The sequence below is a fragment of the Coregonus lavaretus genome (genome assembly GCF_964263955.1).
Source record: "Coregonus lavaretus genome assembly, chromosome: 1".
Lineage (NCBI taxonomy): Eukaryota > Metazoa > Chordata > Actinopteri > Salmoniformes > Salmonidae > Coregonus > Coregonus lavaretus.
Genome location: NC_139988.1, coordinates 83,355,294 through 83,375,690, shown reverse-complemented (window position 1 = coordinate 83,375,690; position 20,397 = coordinate 83,355,294). Strand labels below are relative to the sequence as shown.

The 20,397-nt window shown below is 44.6% G+C and overlaps 1 protein-coding gene across 1 annotated transcript in view; it reads left to right on the top strand.

The window, feature by feature from the left end:
- ccser2b (coiled-coil serine-rich protein 2b) overlaps positions 1 to 20,397 on the top strand; it is a 118,262-nt gene that overhangs the window by 61,517 nt on the left and 36,348 nt on the right. The window contains exons 4-7 of the mRNA XM_084179025.1: positions 250 to 352; positions 10,199 to 10,280; positions 11,790 to 11,946; positions 17,970 to 18,056. Of these exons, the coding sequence (XP_084035151.1) occupies positions 250 to 352; positions 10,199 to 10,280; positions 11,790 to 11,946; positions 17,970 to 18,056 (429 nt within the window). The remainder of the gene's footprint in view (positions 1 to 249; positions 353 to 10,198; positions 10,281 to 11,789; positions 11,947 to 17,969; positions 18,057 to 20,397) is intronic.

The window sequence follows — 20,397 nt, the reverse complement described above, 5'->3', positions numbered from 1 at the left end:
TCACCCTAATGGAAGTAGTTTTACTCCAGACATTATTGAACAAGAGAGCAGTTTTATTTTTGTGTGTAATAAATTACCATGGAATTCGGTCTTTCAATCTCGTTCTTCAATTACATATTTTCCTTGAAGGAGATGAACTTCACTTTCATAATGGTTTCTCTTCTGTTATTGTAAGAAAAAAAACTCTGAGGCCTCAAACTGAATAATCTTAGTCTCTCTCTCTGCCCCCCCCCCCCCACACAACCCTAGGACATACTCAACAACCTGGACAACCTAGAGTCTGGGTGTGACCTGGACGACGATGATCTCATGCTGGACGATGACCTCCCTGAGGATGGCTCCTTGCACAGCGGTGAGTGTGGTTTGTCTCTAGACACCATTCCTAGATCTGTGCCAACGGGCAACTTAGTCTACCGGGAGCGAGTGTGGGAAAAGGGGACTGAACAAGGAGAGTGCTGTCCTGTCAGACTTCACAGGAATGCACCTCACGGTCTAAGCATCATGTTGAAGCATGGCATTAGAATTAGCATAAGGCCATGTCAAGCCTCCCAATCTGCCCTCCCTCCTGTTTGACTGACATAGTTAGAGTGAGGAGGTCATCACCCCAGTACAAGGGGAGGGGTCCTATAGCAACTTCCTTTAAAGGCATGAAACCCGTACAGGTAAGGGAAGGCCTTAGTTTTCTATTTTTACTGTACACTCCTGCGACAGGAAAAGCCCCAAACATCAACAGCGCTTTCACTTTTCCCCTCCCTCGTAGCCTCCCGATCAAGGCTCTTCAGGCATCTCCAGGCTCCTGCCTGCCAGTGAGTTCACACAGACAGACTAGGACGGTGTAGTTTTCAAAACAACCAATTCACGCTCTAGCTCAGGTTATTTCTTTTAAGGTCTATTTGTTATTCCATGTGCGTCGCCATAGCAGTCCGGTTTTGAACCGTAATCGTGGGTGAAAGAAGAACACATGTCTTCAGAGAACCCAGACACAACAGAGGCTTAAACAATGCAGAGAGGGATGAATTCACAGACAGTACTAACCAAGGCAACTATCTCGTCCCTCTTTGTCTCTGGTAGCAGCATGTCGAGCGTGGGAGGATCGACTCTTTCTCTCCCGCAGATCTTCCTTTTTTTGTCTCTATTTTGCCATTTTCATCCCACTCAGCCTGGGAAGCTGAGAGACTTCTGTGGTGTTAAAAGACAAAATCCGATCATTTCCATAAAGCTTAACTTAAGTTCTGTTGTTTGCAGAGTTGTAGTTTGCCTCTTTGTGTGTGTGAGAGAGTGAGAGAAACCAACCCCTCAGAGACAAGCAGATGCTGAGTCTCCGGCATCAGATTGATTTATGTGCTCTTATTGCTTCTGATGTCTTTCTCTGCTTTTGACTGCTCCCGGCAACCTGAACACACTGTTTATACAGTATAGACTATAGGACTTTGAGTATGGTGTGGAACTGAGAAAGATCAGGTAGCATCATTCCTTTAAAGGATGTGTGGCTTGTGTTATGTTTTTATTTGTATTCGTTTTTTTTTTTGTCGAATCACCAGTTGGCGACCCATCCCTTACAGGATCAATTGACACATTAAACGAAAAAAGGCTTTTAAACCCGTCGAGCCCCAATAAATAATTAGTATGAACGACGGCCCATATACACACAATCTATACATACAGTGCCTTGTAAAAGTATTCATACCCCTTGGATTTCTTCAAATTGTATTGTTACAAAGTGGGATTCAAATTCTGTAATTGTAATATTTTTGTCAGCAATCTAGGGGAATATTTTTTTAATAACCTTTTTTAAAAGAGTGACTTCGGAAAGTATTCAGACCACTTGACTTTTTCCACAGTTTGTTACGTTACAGCCTTATTCTAAAATTGATTAAATAAATAAAAAGCCTCATCAATCTACACACAATACCCCATAATGACAGAGAAAACAGGTTTTTCAAATACCTTATTTACATAAGTATTCAGACCCTTTGCTATGAGACACGAAATTGAGCTCAGGTGCATCCTGTTTCCATTGATCATCCTTGATATATCTACAACTTGATTGGAGTCCACCTGTGGTAAATTCAATTGATTGGACATGATTTGGAAAGGCACACACCTGTGTATATATAAGGTCCCACAGTTGACAGTGCATGTCAGAGCAAAAACCAAGCCATGATGTTGAAGGACTTGTCCGTAGAGCTCCGAGACGCGATCGTGTCGCCACAGATCTGGAGAAGGATACCAGAAAATATCTGCAGCATTGAAGATCCCCAAGAACACAGTGTCCATCATTTTTCAATAGACGAAGTTTGGAACCACCAAGACTCTTCCTAGAGCAGGCCGCCCGGCCAAACTGAGCAATCGGGGGAGAAGGGCCTTGGTCAGGGAGGTGACCAAGAATCCGATGGTCACTATGAAAGAGCTCCAGAGTTCCTCTGTGGAGATGGGAGAACCTTCCAGAAGGACAACCATCTCTGCATCACTCCATCAATCAGGCCTTTATGTTCGTGGCCACTCCTCCGTAAAATGCACATGACAGCCCGCTTGGAGATGTCTTGCCAAAAGGCACCTAAATACTCTAAGACCATGAGAAACAAGATGCTCTGGTCTGATGAAACCAAGATTGAAGTCTTTGGCCTGAATGCCAAGCGTCACGTCTGGAGGAAACCTGGCACCATCCCTACGGTGAAGCATGGTGGTAACAGCATCATGCTGTGGGGATGTTTTTCAGCGGCAGGGACTGGGAGACTAGTCAGGATGGAGGGAAAGATGAACGGAGCAAAGTACAGAGAGATCCTTGATGAAAACCTGCTCCAGTGCGCTCAGGACCTCCGACTGGGGCAAAGGTTAATCTTCCAACAGGACAATGACCTGAAGCACACAGCCAAGACAACGCAGGCGTGGCTTCGGGACAAGTCTCTGAATGTCCTTGAGTGGCCCAGCCAGAGCCCAGACTTGAACCCGATCGAACATCTCTGGAGAGACCTGAAAATAGCTGTGCAGCGGAGCTCCCCATCCAACCTGACAGAGCTTGAGAGGATCAGCAGAGAAGAATGGAAGAAACTCCCCAAATACAGGTGTGCCAAGCTTGTATCGTCATACCTAAGAAGACTCAAAGCTGTAATCGCTGCCAAATTGTGCTTCACAATGTACTGAGTAAAGGGTCTGAATACTTATGTAAATGTGATATTTCATAAAAAAATATATATAAATTAGCAACAACAACAAAAAAATTTTTTTCTTTGTCAATATGGGGTACTGTGTGTAGATTGAGATTTTTGTATTTTTTATATCAATTTTAGAATAAGGCTGTATTGTAACAAAATGTGGAAAAAGTCAAGGGGTCTGAATACTTTCCGAATGCACTGTACATGTTAGAAACACCTTTGGCAGCAATTACAGCAAAAATCAAATCAAATTTTATTTGCCACATGTGCCGACTACAACAGGTGTAGACCTTACAGTGAAATGCTTACTTACAAGCCCGTAACAAACAATGCAGTTTTTAAGGGAGAAAAAAAAAATGTGTGAAGTTAAAAATAGCAAAGTTAAAAAGGAGAAAAAAAATAAATAAAAATGTTTTATATATATATACAGCTGTGGAAAAAATTTAAGAGACCACTGCAATTTTTTCTTAAATCAGCATCTCTACATGTATGACAGACATTCCATTCCAGTGTCTGTTGAATTCCAACACAGCCACACCTCATTCTACTGAATTAGGTACTGATTAGGTAATCACCTGAACCAAATCTTATTTAACAAGGAAAAGTATAAAAACCACTGCTGTGGTCATCACTATCCTCTTGCAATAGGACCAGCTGGATGGCAAAAACAGTGCTAATAGTACCTCAAAAGTAATATTAATCAAAAAATTACTATTGACCATGCCAAAAGACATGAAAAGGAAAGTTTTGAGTGAGGAAAAGAAGGGTTCAATTCTGGCTTTACTGGCAGAGGGATACAGTGAGCGTCAGGTTGCTTCCATTCTTACAATTTCAAAGACGGCGGTTCATAAGAACAAGGTCAAGCAGCAGACATTGGCAACAACAAAGCTACAGACCGGCAGAGGGCGTAAACGACTCTCTACTTACCGGGATGACCGCCAACTCATTCAAATGTCACTCAACAACCATAGGATGACATCAAGTGACCTACAAATAGAATGGCAAGCGGCAGCTGGGGTGAAGTGCACGGCGAGGACGGTTCGAAACAGGCTCCTAGGGGCAGGGCTGAAGTCGTGCAAAGCTAGAAAAAAGCCCTTCATCAATTAGAAGCAAAGAAGAGCCAGGCTGAGGTTTGCAAAAGACCATAAGGATTGGACCGTAGAGGACTGGAGTAAGGTCATCTTCTCTGAGGAGTCCAATTTTCAGCTTTGCCCAACACCTGGTCATCTAATGGTTAGACGGAGACCTGGAGAGGCCTACAGTGAGGGGAAAAAAGTATTTGATCCCCTGCTGATTTGTACGTTTGCCCACTGACAAAGACATGATCAGTCTATAATTTTAATGATAGGTTTATTTGAACAGTGAGAGACAGAATAACAACAATAAAATCCAGAAAAGTGAATGTCAAAAATGTTATAAATTGATTTGCATTTTAATGAGGGAAATAAGTATTTGATCCCCTCTCAATCAGAAAGATTTCTGGCTCCCAGGTGTCTTTTATACAGGTAACGAGCTGAGATTAGGAGTACACTCTTAAAGGGAGTGCTCCTAATCTCAGTTTGTTACCTGTATAAAAGACTCCTGTCCACAGAAGCAATCAATCAATCAATTCCAAACTCTCCACCATGGCCAAGACTAAAGAGCTCTCCAAGGATGTCAGGGACAAGATTGTAGACCTACACAAGGCTGGAGCTTGGTGAGAAGGTGACAACAGTTGGTGCGATTATTAGCAAATGGAAGACACACAAAATAACTGTCAATCTCACTCAGCCTGGGGCTCCATGCAAGATCTCACCTCGTGGAGTTGCAATGATCATGAGAACGGTGAGGAATCAGCCCAGAACTACACGGGAGGATCTTGTCAATGATCTCAAGGCAGCTGGGACCATAGTCACCAAGAAAACAATTGGTAACACACTACGCCGTGAAGGACTGAAATCCTGCAGCGCCCGCAAGGTCCCCCTGCTCAAGAAAGCACATATACATGCCCGTCTGAAGTTTGCTAATGAACATCTGAATGATTCAGAGGAGAACTGGGTGAAAGTGTTGTGGTCAGATGAGACCAAAAAGGAGCTCTGTGGCATCAACTCAACTCGCCGTGTTTGGAAGAGGAGGAATGCTGCCTATGACCACAAGAACACCATCCCCACCGTCAAACATGGAGGTGGAAACATTTTGCTTTGGGGGTGTTTTTCTGCTAAGGGGACAGGATAACTTCCCCGCATCAAAGGGACGATGGACGGGGCCATGTACCGTCAAATCTTGGGTGAGAACCTCCTTCCCTCAGCCAGGGCATTGACAATTGGTCGTGGATGGGTATTCCAGCATGACAATGACCCAAAACACACGGCCAAGGCAACAAAAGAGTGGCTCAAGAAGAAGCACATTAAGGTCCTGGAGTGGCCTAGCCAGTCTCCAGACCTTAATCCCATAGAAAATCTGTGGAGGGAGCTGAAGGTTTGAGTTGCCAAACGTCAGCCTCAACCTTAATGACTTGGAGAAGATCTGCAAAGAGGAGTGGAACAAAATCCCTCCTGAAATGTGTGCAAACCTGGTGGCCAACTACAAGAAACGTCTGACCTCTGTGATTGCCAACAAGGGTTTTGCCACCAAGTACTAAGTCATGTTTTGCAGAGGGGTCAAATACTTATTTCCCTCATTTAAAATGCAAATCAATTGATAACATTTTTGACATGCGTTTTTCTGGATTTTGTTGTTGTTATTCTGTCTCTCACTGTTCAAATAAACCTACCATTAAAATTATAGACTGATCATGTCTTTGTCAGTGGGCAAACGTACAAAATCAGCAGGGGATCAAATACTTTTTTCCCTCACTGTACAAGCCACAGTGTCTCGCACCCATTGTGAAATTTGGTGGAGGATCGGTGATGATCTGGGGGTGCTTCAGCAAGGCTGAAATCGGGCAGATTTGTCTTTGTGAAGGACGCATGAGTCAAGCCACGTACAAGGTTGTCCTGGAAGAGAACTTGCTTCCTTTTGCTCTGACATTGTTCCCCAACTCTGAAGATTGGTTTTTCCAGCAGGACAATGCACCATGCCACACAGCCAGGTCAATCAAGGTGTGGATGGAGGACCACCAGATCAAGACCCTGTCATGGCCAGCCCAATCTCCAGACCTGAACCCCATTGAAAACTTCTGGAATGTGATCAAGAGGAAGATGGATGCTCACAAGCCATCAAACAAAGCCGAGCTGCTTGAATTTTTGCGCCAGCAGTGGCATAAAGTCACCCAACATCAATGTGAAAGACTGTTGAAAGACAATCAAAGACTGTTGATGCCAAGACGCATGAAAGCTGTGATTGAAAATCAGGGTTATTCCTAAGTTAAAACATAACTATTGTGTTGTTTAAAAATGAACATGAACTTATTTTCTTTGCATTATATATATATATATATATATATATATATATATATATATATATATATATATATATATATATATATATATACACAAAATAAAAAAATAACCAAATTGTTATAGAGCAGCAGGAAAATAACAGTAGGGAGGCTATATACAGGGGGTACCGGTACAGAGTCAATGTGCGGGGGCACCGGTTAGTCGAGGTAATTTAGGTAATATGTACATGTGGGTAGAGTTAAAGTGACTGTGCATAAATAATAAACAGAGTAGCAGCAGCGTAAAAGAGGGGGATGGGGTGGGGGGTAGAAGCTGTTAAGAAGCCTTTTGGACCAAGACTTGGCGCTCCGGTACCGCTTGCCGTGCTGTAGCAGAGAGAACAGTCTATGGCTAGGGTGGCTGGCGTCTTTGACAATTTTTAGGGCCTTCCTCTGTGAGTCTTCTTGGGGAAATCACTGGATTGTGCAATATTAGCCCATTTATTATTTTTATAATTCTTAAAGCTCTGTCAAGATGTTGGGGATCATGGCTAGACAGCAATGTTCAAGTCTTGCCATAGATTTTCAAGCAGATTTAAGTCAAAACTGTAACTTGGCCACTCAGGAACATTCCCTGGTAAGCAACTCCAGTGTAGATTTGGCCTTGTGTTGTACAGCTGTGGTCAAAAGTTTTGAGAATGACACAAGTATTGGTCTTCACAAAGTTCGCTGCTTCAGTGTTATGAGATATTTTTGTCAGATGTTACTATTTTATACTGAAGTACAATTACAAGCATTCCATAAGTGTCAAAGTATTTTATTGACAATTACATTAAGTTTATGCAGAGAGTCAATATTTGCAGTGTTGACCCTTCTTTTTCAAGACCTCTGCAATCCGTTCTGGCATGCTGTCAATTAACTTCTGGGCCACATCCTGACTGATGGCAGCCCATTCTTGCATAATCAATGCTTGGAGTTTGTCAGAATTTGTGTGTTTTTGTTTGTCCACCCGCTTCTTGAGGATCGACCACAAGTTCTCAATGGGATTAAGGTCCGGGGAGTTTCCTGGCCATGGACTCAAAATTTCAATGTTTTGTTCCCCGAGCCACTTAGTTATCACTTTTGCCTTATGGCAAGGTGCTCCATCATGCTGGAAAAGACATTGGTCGTCACCAAACTGTTCTTGGATGGTTGGGAGAAGTTGCTCTCTGAGGATGTGTTGGTACAATTTATGCATGGCTGTGTTCTTAGGCAAAATTGTGAGTGAGCGCACTCCCTTGGCTGAGAAGCAACCCCACACATGAATGGTCTCAGGATGCTTTACTGTTGGCATGTCACAGGTCTGATGGTAGCGCTCACCTTGTCTTCTCTGGACAAGGTGTTTTCCGGATGCCCCAAACAATCGGAAAGGGGATTCATCAGAGAAAATGACTTTACCCCAGTCCTCAGCAGTCCAATCCCTGTACCTTTTGCAGAATATCAGTCTGTCCCTGATGTTTTTCCTGGAGAGAAGTGGCTTCTTTGCTGCCCTTCTGACACCAGGCCATCCTCCAAAAGTCTTCGCCTCACTGTGCGTGCAGATGCACTCACACCTGCCTGCTGCCATTCCTGAGCAAGCTCTGCACTGGTGGTGCCCCGATCCCGCAGCTGAATCAACTTTAGGAGATGGTCCTGACGCTTGCTGGACTTTCTTGGGCGCCCTGACGCCTTCTTCACAACAATTGAACCTCTCTCCTTGAAGTTGTTGATGATCCGATAAATGGTTGATTTAAAGACATTAAATGCACTATGCATTATGGGGGTTGAATGCTGTAACAACGCAGAATAAAACAATTAATACAAGTCCCATGATGGCGTAAAAGACACACAGACCGGAAAAGCTTTCTGGCCTTTTGGAAACTACAACTACCTACTACATTGCACAGTTCGGGCTTGATCTGATTTGATCTCTAGACTGCAGTGCAATGTGCACATTGAGCTCCTAGAAAAAACCCCCTAACAAAATGGAATTCAAATAATTGAACCGACTTTGGTCAATTAGTTGTTTAAAAACGAAAAATAACTGACATTTCGGTTAATCGCTCAGCACTACCTGCTGAAAGGTGAATTCCTCTCCCACTGTATGGTGTAAAGCAGAATTAAGCAGGTTTTCCTCTAGGATTTTTTTGTATATTTCAATCAATTTTAATTCCAGAAGAATTCCAAGGCATTGTATGTGCGCTTTGGTGTATACATTTACATTTACATTATTTAGCAGACGCTCTTATCCAGAGCGACTTACAGGAGCAATTAGGGTTAAGTGCCTTGCTCAAGGGCACATCGACAGATTTTTCACCTAGTTGGCTCGGGGATTAGAACCAGCGATCTTTCGGTTACTGGCACAACGCTCTTAACCACTAAGCTACCTGCCGCCTATGTCTAGAACTAAATAATACATTTAACTATAGGCTATCCAAAACATTCTGCTAACTGGAATATACGATTGACAAATAACCATTTTTACTTTTTCCTTGTCTCTCAGCCACATAATGCCAGGATTTACCTGGTGGGCTTTCTGGAATAGAGACAAGCATGTATTGTGGTAAGAGGCAACAGGGGATGAAGTGATTTTCACTCTCTACCCCTTCGAGGTCACAGTAATTACAAAGTCTCTCCTCTTCCATTTCACCACAGTACCGACCTGTTTGAATACGCAGGGGCAATATCGCTGATCTTACCTGTGCGCATAGTTGACCACCTGCGTTCAGGTAGGTTGTACTTAACATATCTCTCACACTTGAAATCGTCCACCTTAATCAAACAAAAAGTTCTAAATGTGGGTTTACGATAATCTCCTCCACCCAGTTGTTTTTAAAAGCGTCTAGTCTCCCTTCATTCGATTTTTGTACGGATGTTCACAGTTACTGTTGAAAAAGTTCAGACATGTCAGATGCCCAGGCTCCGCCTATGGTGAGATCCCAGTGAAAAACTTTGCTGGCTATTCTGGCAATTAACATAACAGTCTATTCCAAAGTCTCACCATGCATGCCTTCCATCTCACCTCACAGGCTTCCCAGCCCATGTCCCCAGTTATTGCTAGGATAGGATCGAAGTTGTGGACACCCAGAAAATAACGGATAGCTCTGTTGTGAACATGTTTGTTTTTGAGATACCTCTTAGCACCCCACACTCCTGCTGAGTAGTCCAGAACAGGACACACACGTCTGATACAGTTTGGAATACGAGGCATAACCAATATCTTTTTGTGTTTTTGTTTCTCCATTAACTCCTCCAAGAGCTCTACTTGCTGAGTCTGCCATGGAAGATGTGCCGTACAGAAAAGTCATACGTTTATCAAAATAAAGACCGAAATATTTCTAATTGCTAGTAAACTCAAGAATTTCTTCATCAAAACAAAACAGAATTTTAGTACCTGTGTTTCTAAAAGGCATTATCTGTGGGGGGTTTTCTGATTGATCATGCGTCTCCATCTTTTGCACTCAATTGACTGTACGTAATAAAATGTTCTGCAGGTCTTGTTCAGTTATATCGGAGGATATTAGCATCATCTTATCTCACTCCAACATTTAACTGTTGAATGTATTTATTTATTTAGCCAAATCATTAATAAGAATGTGTGGCTGTCTGTGTGTGTGTATGGTCCTCCTTTGACTCCATGCCTTTGTCTGCTTGTCTCCTGTTGTAGATACTGATGGGATGTCCCATCTGGCCCACTGGAGGAGACGGCTCTGTTGGACTGCAGAGGACCACCTCCACAATGACAACCGGTGAGCTGCTGGGTGGCATTAAATCACATTTCTTTGTCACACAAATCCTGGCACTCTTGACTGTATCTCTGCGTTTGCCCTCTGGTTATTGATAGTCGGGCTGGGAATTGCCAGGGACCTCACGATACAATATTGTTACGATATGTATTGCGATTCTATGTGTGTCACGATTCTATATGTATTGCGATTCGATGTGTGTCACGATTCTATATGTATTGCGATTCTATGTGTGTCACGATTCTATATGTATTGCGATTATATGTGTGTCACGATTCTAAATGTATTGCGATTCGATGTGTGTCACGATTCTATATGTATTGCGATTCGATGTGTGTCACGATTCTATATGTATTGCGATTCGATGTGTGTCACGATTCTATATGTATTGCGATTCGATGTGTGTCACGATTCTATATGTATTGCGATTCGATGTTCGGAACATATTGTCACTATACTGTATGTCTGCTGCAGAGAGACGAGAGCGCATGAGAAAATGAGTTTTGGAGGTAAAAGTGCTGAAAACATGTTGGATCACCATTTAAAAAAGATGGAGAACAACCTATAGGATGGTAAATACCGGAGTTTTGGTGTAGGTACAGCCGACTAGCGCTAGCTAACGTTAACAAAAAACGTAATAGACAAAAATGAATATTGCGATACTCTACAGCAGGGCTCTCCAACCCTGTTCCTGGAGATCTACCGCCCTGTCGGTTTTTGCTCCAACCCTAATCTAGCGCATCTGATTAGCTTGGTTGATAAGCTGTATCAGGTTAGTTACAACTGGGGTTGGAGTTCAAACCTACAGGATGGTTGCTCTCCAGGATCAGGGTTGGAGTTCAAACCTACAGGAAGGTAGCTCCCCAGGAACAGGGTTGGAGTACAAACCTACAGGAGGGTAGCTCTCAAGGAACAGGGTTGGAGTACAAACCTACAGGAGGGTAGCTCTCAAGGAACAGGGTTGGAGTTCAAACTTACAGGAGGGTAGCTCTCCAGGAACGGGGTGGGAGTTCAAACCTACAGGAGGGTAGCTCTCCAGGAACAGGGTGGGAGTTCAAACCTACAGGAGGGTAGCTCTCCAGGAACAGGGTTGGAGTTCAAACTTACAGGAGGGTAGCTCTCCAGGAACAGGGTGGGAGTTCAAACCTACAGGAGGGTAGCTCTCCAGGAACAGGGTGGGAGTTCAAACCTACAGGAGGGTAGCACTCCAGGAACAGGGTTGGAGAGCCCTGCTGTACAATATACGTGGTTTGAGAGAGATTGACCTAGGTCAATGTGAATGATGTATGTGTGCACTGCTGACATGTGGGAGACGGCTACTCGTGCCCTGATAAGTGGATAACATGTATTGACCCCCTACCTGCCACTCACCTGTCACAGGCTTCCTCCCGTGGGGACTCCGATTCACCCCCGTCTCACGTGCAGTGACTGACTGTCTCCTCTCTCTTCCCATCTCTGACTGTCCCTCCCCCCTCTCGGTCTTTCGCCCTCCCTGTCCCTCTGCCTCTCCAGTAGTGGCGTTGGGTTCCAGCCGTATGATGGGTACCAGGGCACAGGCTTGGCAGGTCTTCACCAGGTGGTGGAGCTGGACGAGCTGACATTGAAACACATGGCGGAGGACTGCTACTCTGTCAAGACCCAGCTAGAACACCTAAAGCTCCTGCTGCAGGTCGGACACACACACACACACGCACACTCACACACACACACGCACACACGCGCACACACACACACACACACACACACACACACACACACACAGCTTCTGCTCCACTCGTACTCTGTAGAACACACACACGGGGGATAATGCACTTAAATGCGAACAATCACACTATTTCCATGTATTGTTATGATTCAAACACACTGACTCACTGATTACACCGTTGGTGTTTTTCTGTCAATGCTAGGGAGGCGACTCATACTGAGATCTACTTGGAGAGTCATACGATCATTTGTATCTTGGTGAGACTGATCCAGGCTGGAATTATTATTAGCTGTGTATTGTCACTCAACAGGCTCTGTTGATAACCTACGATTTTCCCCTCCAATACTATTTTCCTCAACATCTAAGGTGTATTTGCACAGTCACAGATGGGTTTAAACAGTGGGCTGCACAGACCATGTCAGATTGGCGGTGTTGCTTTCTGCAGGAGAGGCTTTAGTTCTCTCTGCTGTGTGTCTGAAGAACGATGCTCAATAGTCACTGTTGGCGCACCCTGTTCCTATTGATTTTCCATTTATCTCCCTCCCCCATAGTCCTAAGAGAAAGCAGGGGGGCACATACTGTGTCCCAAATGGCACCCTATTCCCTATGTAGTGCACTACTTTTGAACAGGGCCCATATGGTTCTGGTCAGAAGTAGTGCACTATGTAGCAAAAAGGATTCCATTTGGTATGCAGACTCTGAGTTTGTACATATCTGCAAGGTTAAGTTGGGACATAGTATCTCAGCCGGTGAGATTAGTAGGAGAGTGACTGGCACCAATATCATCTTCTGTGACGTTTGGGGATCTTTACGCCATGCTGCCTGTGTAACAGTAGGCTCACTGCAGTAGCCTATGAAAGGCAGAGACATACTGCCGAGCTGAATATTTTTATTACACAATCAACCTTTTGACTGCTTCTGGGAAACAATTAATTTCCCCGAAATGATCCCCGGCCTCTCCGACTATATATAGCCATGCTAAATATTATTTTATTAGAACAACAAACCACGTTAGACAGAGCCATCTCTGACCTGACTTTCTCCCAGCTTGGACACAAGGGATGATTCGCGTTCCAAATGGCACCCTATTCCCTATGTAGTGCACTACTTTTAACCAAAGCCTTATGGGTCCTGGTCAAAAGTAGTGTACTATATAGGGAAGGTTAATATATATATGCATCCCAACAGTGATTCTGTTGTTGTCCCACTGCAGTCCCATAGGGCTGTTGTCGACACTATTGTCATCACTCGCATCATAGATTTGCACGGCCCCATCCACCTCCCACAGACAATTCATATCTCTGGGTGCCAATCTGACAGAATCAATGATGACAGCGGGCGATTCCCCAAATCTCCAGCAACTGAGGCTGTGGGAATGATGATGCTCAAGGCTAATAATGCGTCTCTGTCAGTGAGGAATGGGAGATAAATGTGGTGGCGATGTGAGGTGTCTGATTGCACCAGGCTGTTATTGGTTTACTCACGGCTTGTTTTCTGTTTATACTGTTTAGTGCCTTCAGAAAGTATTCACACCCCTTGACTTTTCCCACATTTTTTTTTTTTATGGATTAAATTGAGATTTTGTGTCACTGGCCTACACACAATAACCAATCATGTCAAAGTGGAATTATGTTTTTAGAAATGTTGACAAATTAATTTAATATCTCTTTGAGCATGGTGAAGTTATTAATAACAGTTTGGATGGTCTATCAATACACCCAGTCACTATAAAGATAAAGGCGTCCTTTCTCAGTTGCCGGAGAGGAAGGAAACCGCTTGGGGATTTCACCATGAGGCCAATGGTGATTTTAAAACAGTTAGAGTTTAATGGCTGTGATAGGAGAAAACTGAAGATGGATCAACAACATTGTAGTTACTTCACAATACTAACCTAAATTACAGCGTGAAAAGAAGGAAGCCTGTACAGAATAAAAAATATGCATCCTGTTTGCAATAAAACACTAAAGTAAAATTCTAAAAACATGTGACGTTATGTTTGGGGCAAACACAACACATCACTGAGTCCCACTCTTCATATTTTCAAGCATGGTGGTGGCTGCATCATCTTATGGGTATGCTTGTCATCGGCAAGGACTAGAGTTTTTTAGGATAAAAATAAACGGAATAGAGCTAAGCACAGGCAAAATCCTAGAGGAAAACCTGGTTTAGTGTGCTTTCCAACAGACACTGGGAGACAAATGTCCCTTTCAGCAGGACAATAGCCTAAAACACAAGGCCAAATATGCACTGGAGTTGCTTACTAAGACGACGTTGAATGTTCCTAAGTGGCCTAGTTACATTTTCGATTTAAATCGGCTTGAAAATCTGTGGCAAGACTTGAAAATGGTTGTCAAGCAATGATAAACATCCAACTTAACAGAGCTTGAAGAATAATGTGCAAATATTGTACAATCCAGGTGTGCAAAGCTCTTAGGCCACTTAGGAAGAGGCCACGTTTTCTGGAGACTTGTGGGAGGAGTGCTGATGACGTTGCCCACTGTATGCGCTTTCGGTAGCCTGATTTGTTTTCAGACTGAGGAGAAATCCGCACACAATGCATCCCTGACCACCTCCTGAAGTGGTCAGCCAGATCTGGACGCAATCAGACCACAAAGCGACTTTTGTGCGTCTAGACCCGTCTTTTCAATGCGATCTTCGTATTCTGATAGCAGAAGTTGCATGTAAGTGTCAAGTGTAGACACGACATTAGAGACTTACCCAGAAAGACTCACTGCTGTAATCACTGCCAAAGGTGATTCTAACGTGTTGAGTTGAGTTTATTTTGGTTTTTACAGGGACAGTGCACATGAATCAATGTTTCAGTAAAAGTGCCTGTTTTAGCCAGCCGGCTAATTTTCAACCGCAGTCCCTGGGCAGGTTATTAAAAACAATTACAATAACAATAAATCAAATCAAATTTGTATTGGTCACATACACGTGTTTAGCAGATGTTATTGCGGGTGTAGCAAAATGCTTTTGTTTCTGGCTCCGACAGTGCAGTATATCTAACAAGTAATATCTAACAATTTCACAACATATTCCCAATACACACAAATCTAAGTAAAGCAATACAGACAAACAATGAGCAGTGAGCACATGCAGAGCAACATAGGACAAGCAACACGTAGCACGTTGACAGGGCAGTAGTACAGAAAGCAACAAAACAAAATACATAAAAGCAACAAAGTGTTTCCACACCTCACAAGCTACAGACAACATGGAGAGCTGCAATACGCTGCTAGGGATTATGTTCACAAGTCTGATTGGCCTTTAGCCATATCTTTGTTTTTTGTGAAAGTGCGATAGGTTGTGTGTGTTTGTGTGTGTCTGATGGCAGTGTGTTCCAGACATGGGAAGCTCTCACAGAGAAAGCAGATTGACTAAAGGTGCTTTTCCTTAAGGGAACTATAGTCACCTCTCATGTCAGACCTTGTGGATCTGCTGCCATGGGTTTGGGTTTTCTGTTCAAAAGTACTAAGTTGGGGAGGAGCCAGGCCATTTAGGATCTTGAATACAAGACATGCGTCGGTGTATTGCACAAGATTTTCTCAATTCAGAAGCTCTTGCTTTCTGTACTGGACACACTGACTGTAGCTGTACTGGACACACTGACTGGACAAATATTGGTGTGGATTTTATTCATCCTTCATTTATACAGGATCTTTGATCTTGTTTACAACGGAATTCCTTTATAGCTTCAGTCCTCAGGAATCTGGCCCATAGAGATAGAAAACCAATAGATGCTTGTTGACTCGTCAAATGATCCCATGTAAAATGTCTTTCTACATCTCCTCTCCCTCCATGACAAAATGGTGTCACGATCATAGAAATAGAATTGGAATTATACAGTCATGATATGGGTCTGTCTACTGTAATGAATGTCTAAGGGTTTCATGTGAGAATTATAAATCTTATGTTGATCCGATCTTAGATCTTTGAGGGAGCTGAGCTCCGTTGGTGGGCTCCGGGCAGTTGTAGCCAAATTGAAGAGCATCTTTCAGACTCCCTCCCATTTACGCACTGAGACGACTGGGATTAGAGAGGAGGGAAAGACAGGTTCAGACAGAGAGCTGGAGACAGACAACCCCTTCTAGACTTTTCTACACTGATCCCTCTCATGTTGCTACACAGGATCATCCTCCTCTCCACAGCTCCATAGGGAGTGGCTCACAAAACACTCCATCACACCATGATCACACATAGTAACACTCTGGTGCTTGTTGAAATGTGGATGGCGCAACAACTTGTGTGTCAGGTTTGGTACAGGCAATAAGCCTACAACTAGGATCTTAATTTGAGCCAGTTTGCTACAGCAGGAAAATAATCCTGCAGCAACAGGAAATCTTAATTATTATGTGGACCTTTTTGTAAGGGTTGATAAAGGTAAAATAAAGTAATTACAAACTTCAGAAGTATTTTTAAACGTCAAATACACTGCAAGTTTAAAATGTCCTGCATTGCAGGAAAGTTCTCCTGCAACAGGGTGATCAAATTAAGATACTACATCTGTATGTTTGTATTGTTTGTTACAAGATTAAGCATTTTCTGTTTAACACATTTAATTTCTTTCCCATGGATAAGATCTTACGGGAGAGCTTATGACGGAACCTTGAGCCCTGTGAACATTGCTGTTTACTGTCGCCTGTCAAGCAGGAATATATTTCACCCAAGCCGCTATTAAAATAAGTGATAAATACACTACCATTCAAAAGTTTGGGGTCACTTAGAAATGTCCTTGTTTCCGAAAGAAAATCAAAAAATGTTGTCCATTAAAACAACATCAAATTGATCAGAAATACAGTGTAGACATTGTTAATGTTGTAAATGGCTATTGTAGCTGGAAACGGCTGATTTTTAATGGAATATCTACATTGGCGTACAGAGGCCCATTATCAGCAACCATCAATCCTGTGTTCCAATGGTTGACAAATAACTTTCTGTTGCAAAGAAAAAGCCATATCTCAGACTGCACATCTTAATCTTTTCTTTTTATTGGCCAGTCTGAGATATGGCTTTTTCTTTGCAACAGAAAGTTATTTGTTTCTGGCCATTTTGAGCCTGTAATCGAACCCACAATTGCTGATGCTCCAGATACTCAACTAGTCTCAAGAAGGCCAGTTTTATTGCTTCTTTAATCAGCACAACAGTTTTCAGCTGTGCTAACATAATTGCAAAGGGTTTTCTAATGATCAATTAGCCTTTTAAAATGATAAACTTGGATTAGCAAACACAACGTGCCATTGGAACACAGGACTGATGGTTGCTGATAATGGGCCTGTAGATATTCCATTAAAAATCTGCTGTTTCCAGCTACAATAGTCATTTACAACATTAACAATGTCTACACTGTATTTCTGATCAATTTGATGTTATTTTAAGGGACAAAGAAATTGCTTTTATTTCGAAAACAAGGACATTTCTAAGTGACCCCAAACTGTTGAACGGTAGTGTGTACATATATATATATATATATATATATATATATATATATATATATATATATATATATATATATATATATTTAAAGCCATTGTTGTGTTAGGAACAGACTTACCTTTTTAGTGATCAATTGAAATGACTCTCCTGTTCTGTTCTATCAGACTGAGGGTGTGCTATAAAAACTGCAAACAGAGTTTGGAGAGTTTATGGAACAATCACAAAGAAACAAACGCAGCTATTATAGTGCTGGGTTACAGTCCCTGCTGTTGACGATCCTGCCTTCTGTTATAAGCCCTGCCCCAGCCAAACACGGACTCTTTTTAATAGCAAAAAAAACTCAAAGGTATACAGTAGTTGGCCAGAATAAATATTACGTTTACATTTTAGTCATTTGGCAGACACTCTTCTCTCCCTCTGGAGCATGAGTGATTCAGCAAGTAACAAGCCTAACATGAGTGATTCAGCAAGTAACAAGCCTAACATGAGTGATTCAGCAAGTAACAAGCCTAACATGAGTGAATCCTGTATGTTTTGGTGGTGTTGTGTAGGTGGAGGGTGGTAGTGAGATGGACGACACTCTGACTCTGGATACATTGAGTCCAGAATCCAGAGAGGACCCCATTCAAGCTCGACAGGTAAGACCCAGTGTTTAACACCAGACACACACACATACATACACACACTAGACCACAGTAGAAAGTGTACTGTCGAACAAACCCCATGTAGACAGTCGATTAGGCCCATGTTATAGTTGTTTGTCCAAGGCTGTTTATCGTGATGTTACTAGCACCATCTTCTGTTTGTGTACAGATGGCCTTAGGGGTTTGGTTTGTTTGTTTGTGTACATAACCTGTGTGTCCGCTGTGGAAAATAGTACAGTCTCCATTCTCTGGTAATCTTTGTCAATGTGTCATCGCTAGATCTGTTTGTGTGTGGCTGCTTGTTCGGCCATATTACCTTTTTGATCCTGGAATCCAATTTTTCTGTTATTGTGTGTGTCTATTGTGAGTTTACAATTGCCTGCATGTTCAGGGCACATTGCTTCTTTTTACCTTGAATCTCCCTTTTTAAATTAATCAAGCAGGGGGTAGTCTGTTCTGTTCCTTCTCCTCTCAGCATCACAATGCCCCTGCCTCTCTGAGTCTCAACTAGATTAGCATAGCATGTCTGTCTGTCTGGGAGAGGGAGAGCTAAACCGAGAGAGAAAGAGAGAGCGATAGACAGATTGAGAGAGAGCGAGAGAGAGTAAGAGCGAGGAGGGGGTGGGGGTGTGCTGCTGCGGACACCACAGAGGGCGAGCGAGCTTAACCTGGACCCCAAAGACCCTAACAACATGGCGGAGCCCAACCCACACCTCTCATCCCCCTCCCTGGGAGCTAGCAGAGCCCTTCTGTACGATCGCAGCTCGTTTATTGAGATGGATGGAGAAGGCTCCAAACCAGAGGCACACTATGACTGGGTTGCCTAGCATGCACTGAAACCACACGGCGTCGGAGCAGGAGCCAGCAGGCATTTATAATGCATTTATACATTCAGTTTATAGGCATGTATGCACTCATTTCTCGGTCACGCAGAGACTGTGTGTTTGTCTGGCTGGGCTGGAGTGAATGGAGTGTAGGGACCAAGGAGGGGTGTGGGCAGTTGGTAGCGGCCAAAGGAAGCCCGGCTGGGCTGGGAGCGCATCAGAATGCAGCCCGTCTGTCTGGGCCTGGGGCTCCCGCGCCGTCTTTGGCTGAGGCACGTTGAAGCTGCATGGCCAGGGCCCCACTGTGGCGCTGAGCCTCTGATGTGCTGCCTTGACCCGGACCAAGCGTATCATCTCTATCCCCTCCTGACAGATTTGTTGTGCATCTCCCTCTCTCTTTCATCCTCTGGCATTCCAAACATGCTCTCGCTCTCTCTCTTTCTCTCGCTCTCACCCCCGTCTCTCACCCCCTTCTCTCTGTCCCCCCCTTTCTCTCTCTCGCGTGCTCTCCTCTCGCTCGCGCTCTCGCCCCCTCCCCCCCTCCCCCCCTCTTCTCTCGCCCCCTCCCCCCCTCTTCTCTCGCCCCCTCCCCCCCTCTTCTTTCGCCCCCTCTTCTCTCGCCCCCTCCCCCCCGCTTCTCTCGCCCCCTCCCCCCTCTTCTTTCGCCCCCTCTTCTCTCGCCCCCTCCCCCCTCTTCTCTCGCCCCCTCCCCCCCTCTTCTCTCGCCCCCTCCCCCCTCTTCTCTCGCCCCCTCCCCCCCCTTCTTTCGCCCCTCCCCCCCTCTTCTTTCGCCCCCTCTTCTCTCGCCCCCTCCCCACTCTTCTTTCGCCCCCTCCCCCCCTCTTCTTTCGCCCCCTCCCCCCCTCTTCTTTCCTCCCCTCCCCCCCTCTTCTTTCGCCCCCTCCCCCCTCTTCTCTCGCCCCCTCCCCCCCTCTTCTCTCGCCCCCTCCCCCCTCTTCTCTCGCCCCCTCCCCCCCTCTTCTCTCGCCCCTCCCCCCCTCTTCTCTCGCCCCCTCCCCCCCTCTTCTTTCGCCCCCTCTTCTCTCGCCCCCTCTTCTCTCGCCCCCTCCCCCCCTCTTCTCTCGCCCCCTCCCCCCTCTTCTCTCGCCCCCTCCCCCCTCTTCTCTCGCCCCCTCCCCCCTCTTCTTTCGCCCCCTCCCCCCCTCTTCTTTCGCCCCCTCCCCCCCTCTTCTTTCGCCCCCTCCCCCCCTCTTCTTTCGCCCCCTCTTCTTTCCCCCCCTCCCCCCCTCTTCTTTCGCCCCCTCCCCCCCTCTTCTTTCGCCCCTCTTATCTCACCCCTCCCCCCCTCTTATCTCGCCCCTCCCCCCCTTTTCTCTCACCCCCTCCACCCCTCTTCTCTCGCCCCCTCTTCTCTCTCTTTTTCCCCCTTCTGTTTCTCCCCCTTCTCTCTCCCCATTTCTCCCTCACTCTCCTCATCTCTCTCTATCCCCTATCTCTCTCTCCCCCTCTTGCTCTCTCTTTCTCTCACAATCTCTCCCCTGCTTTCTCTC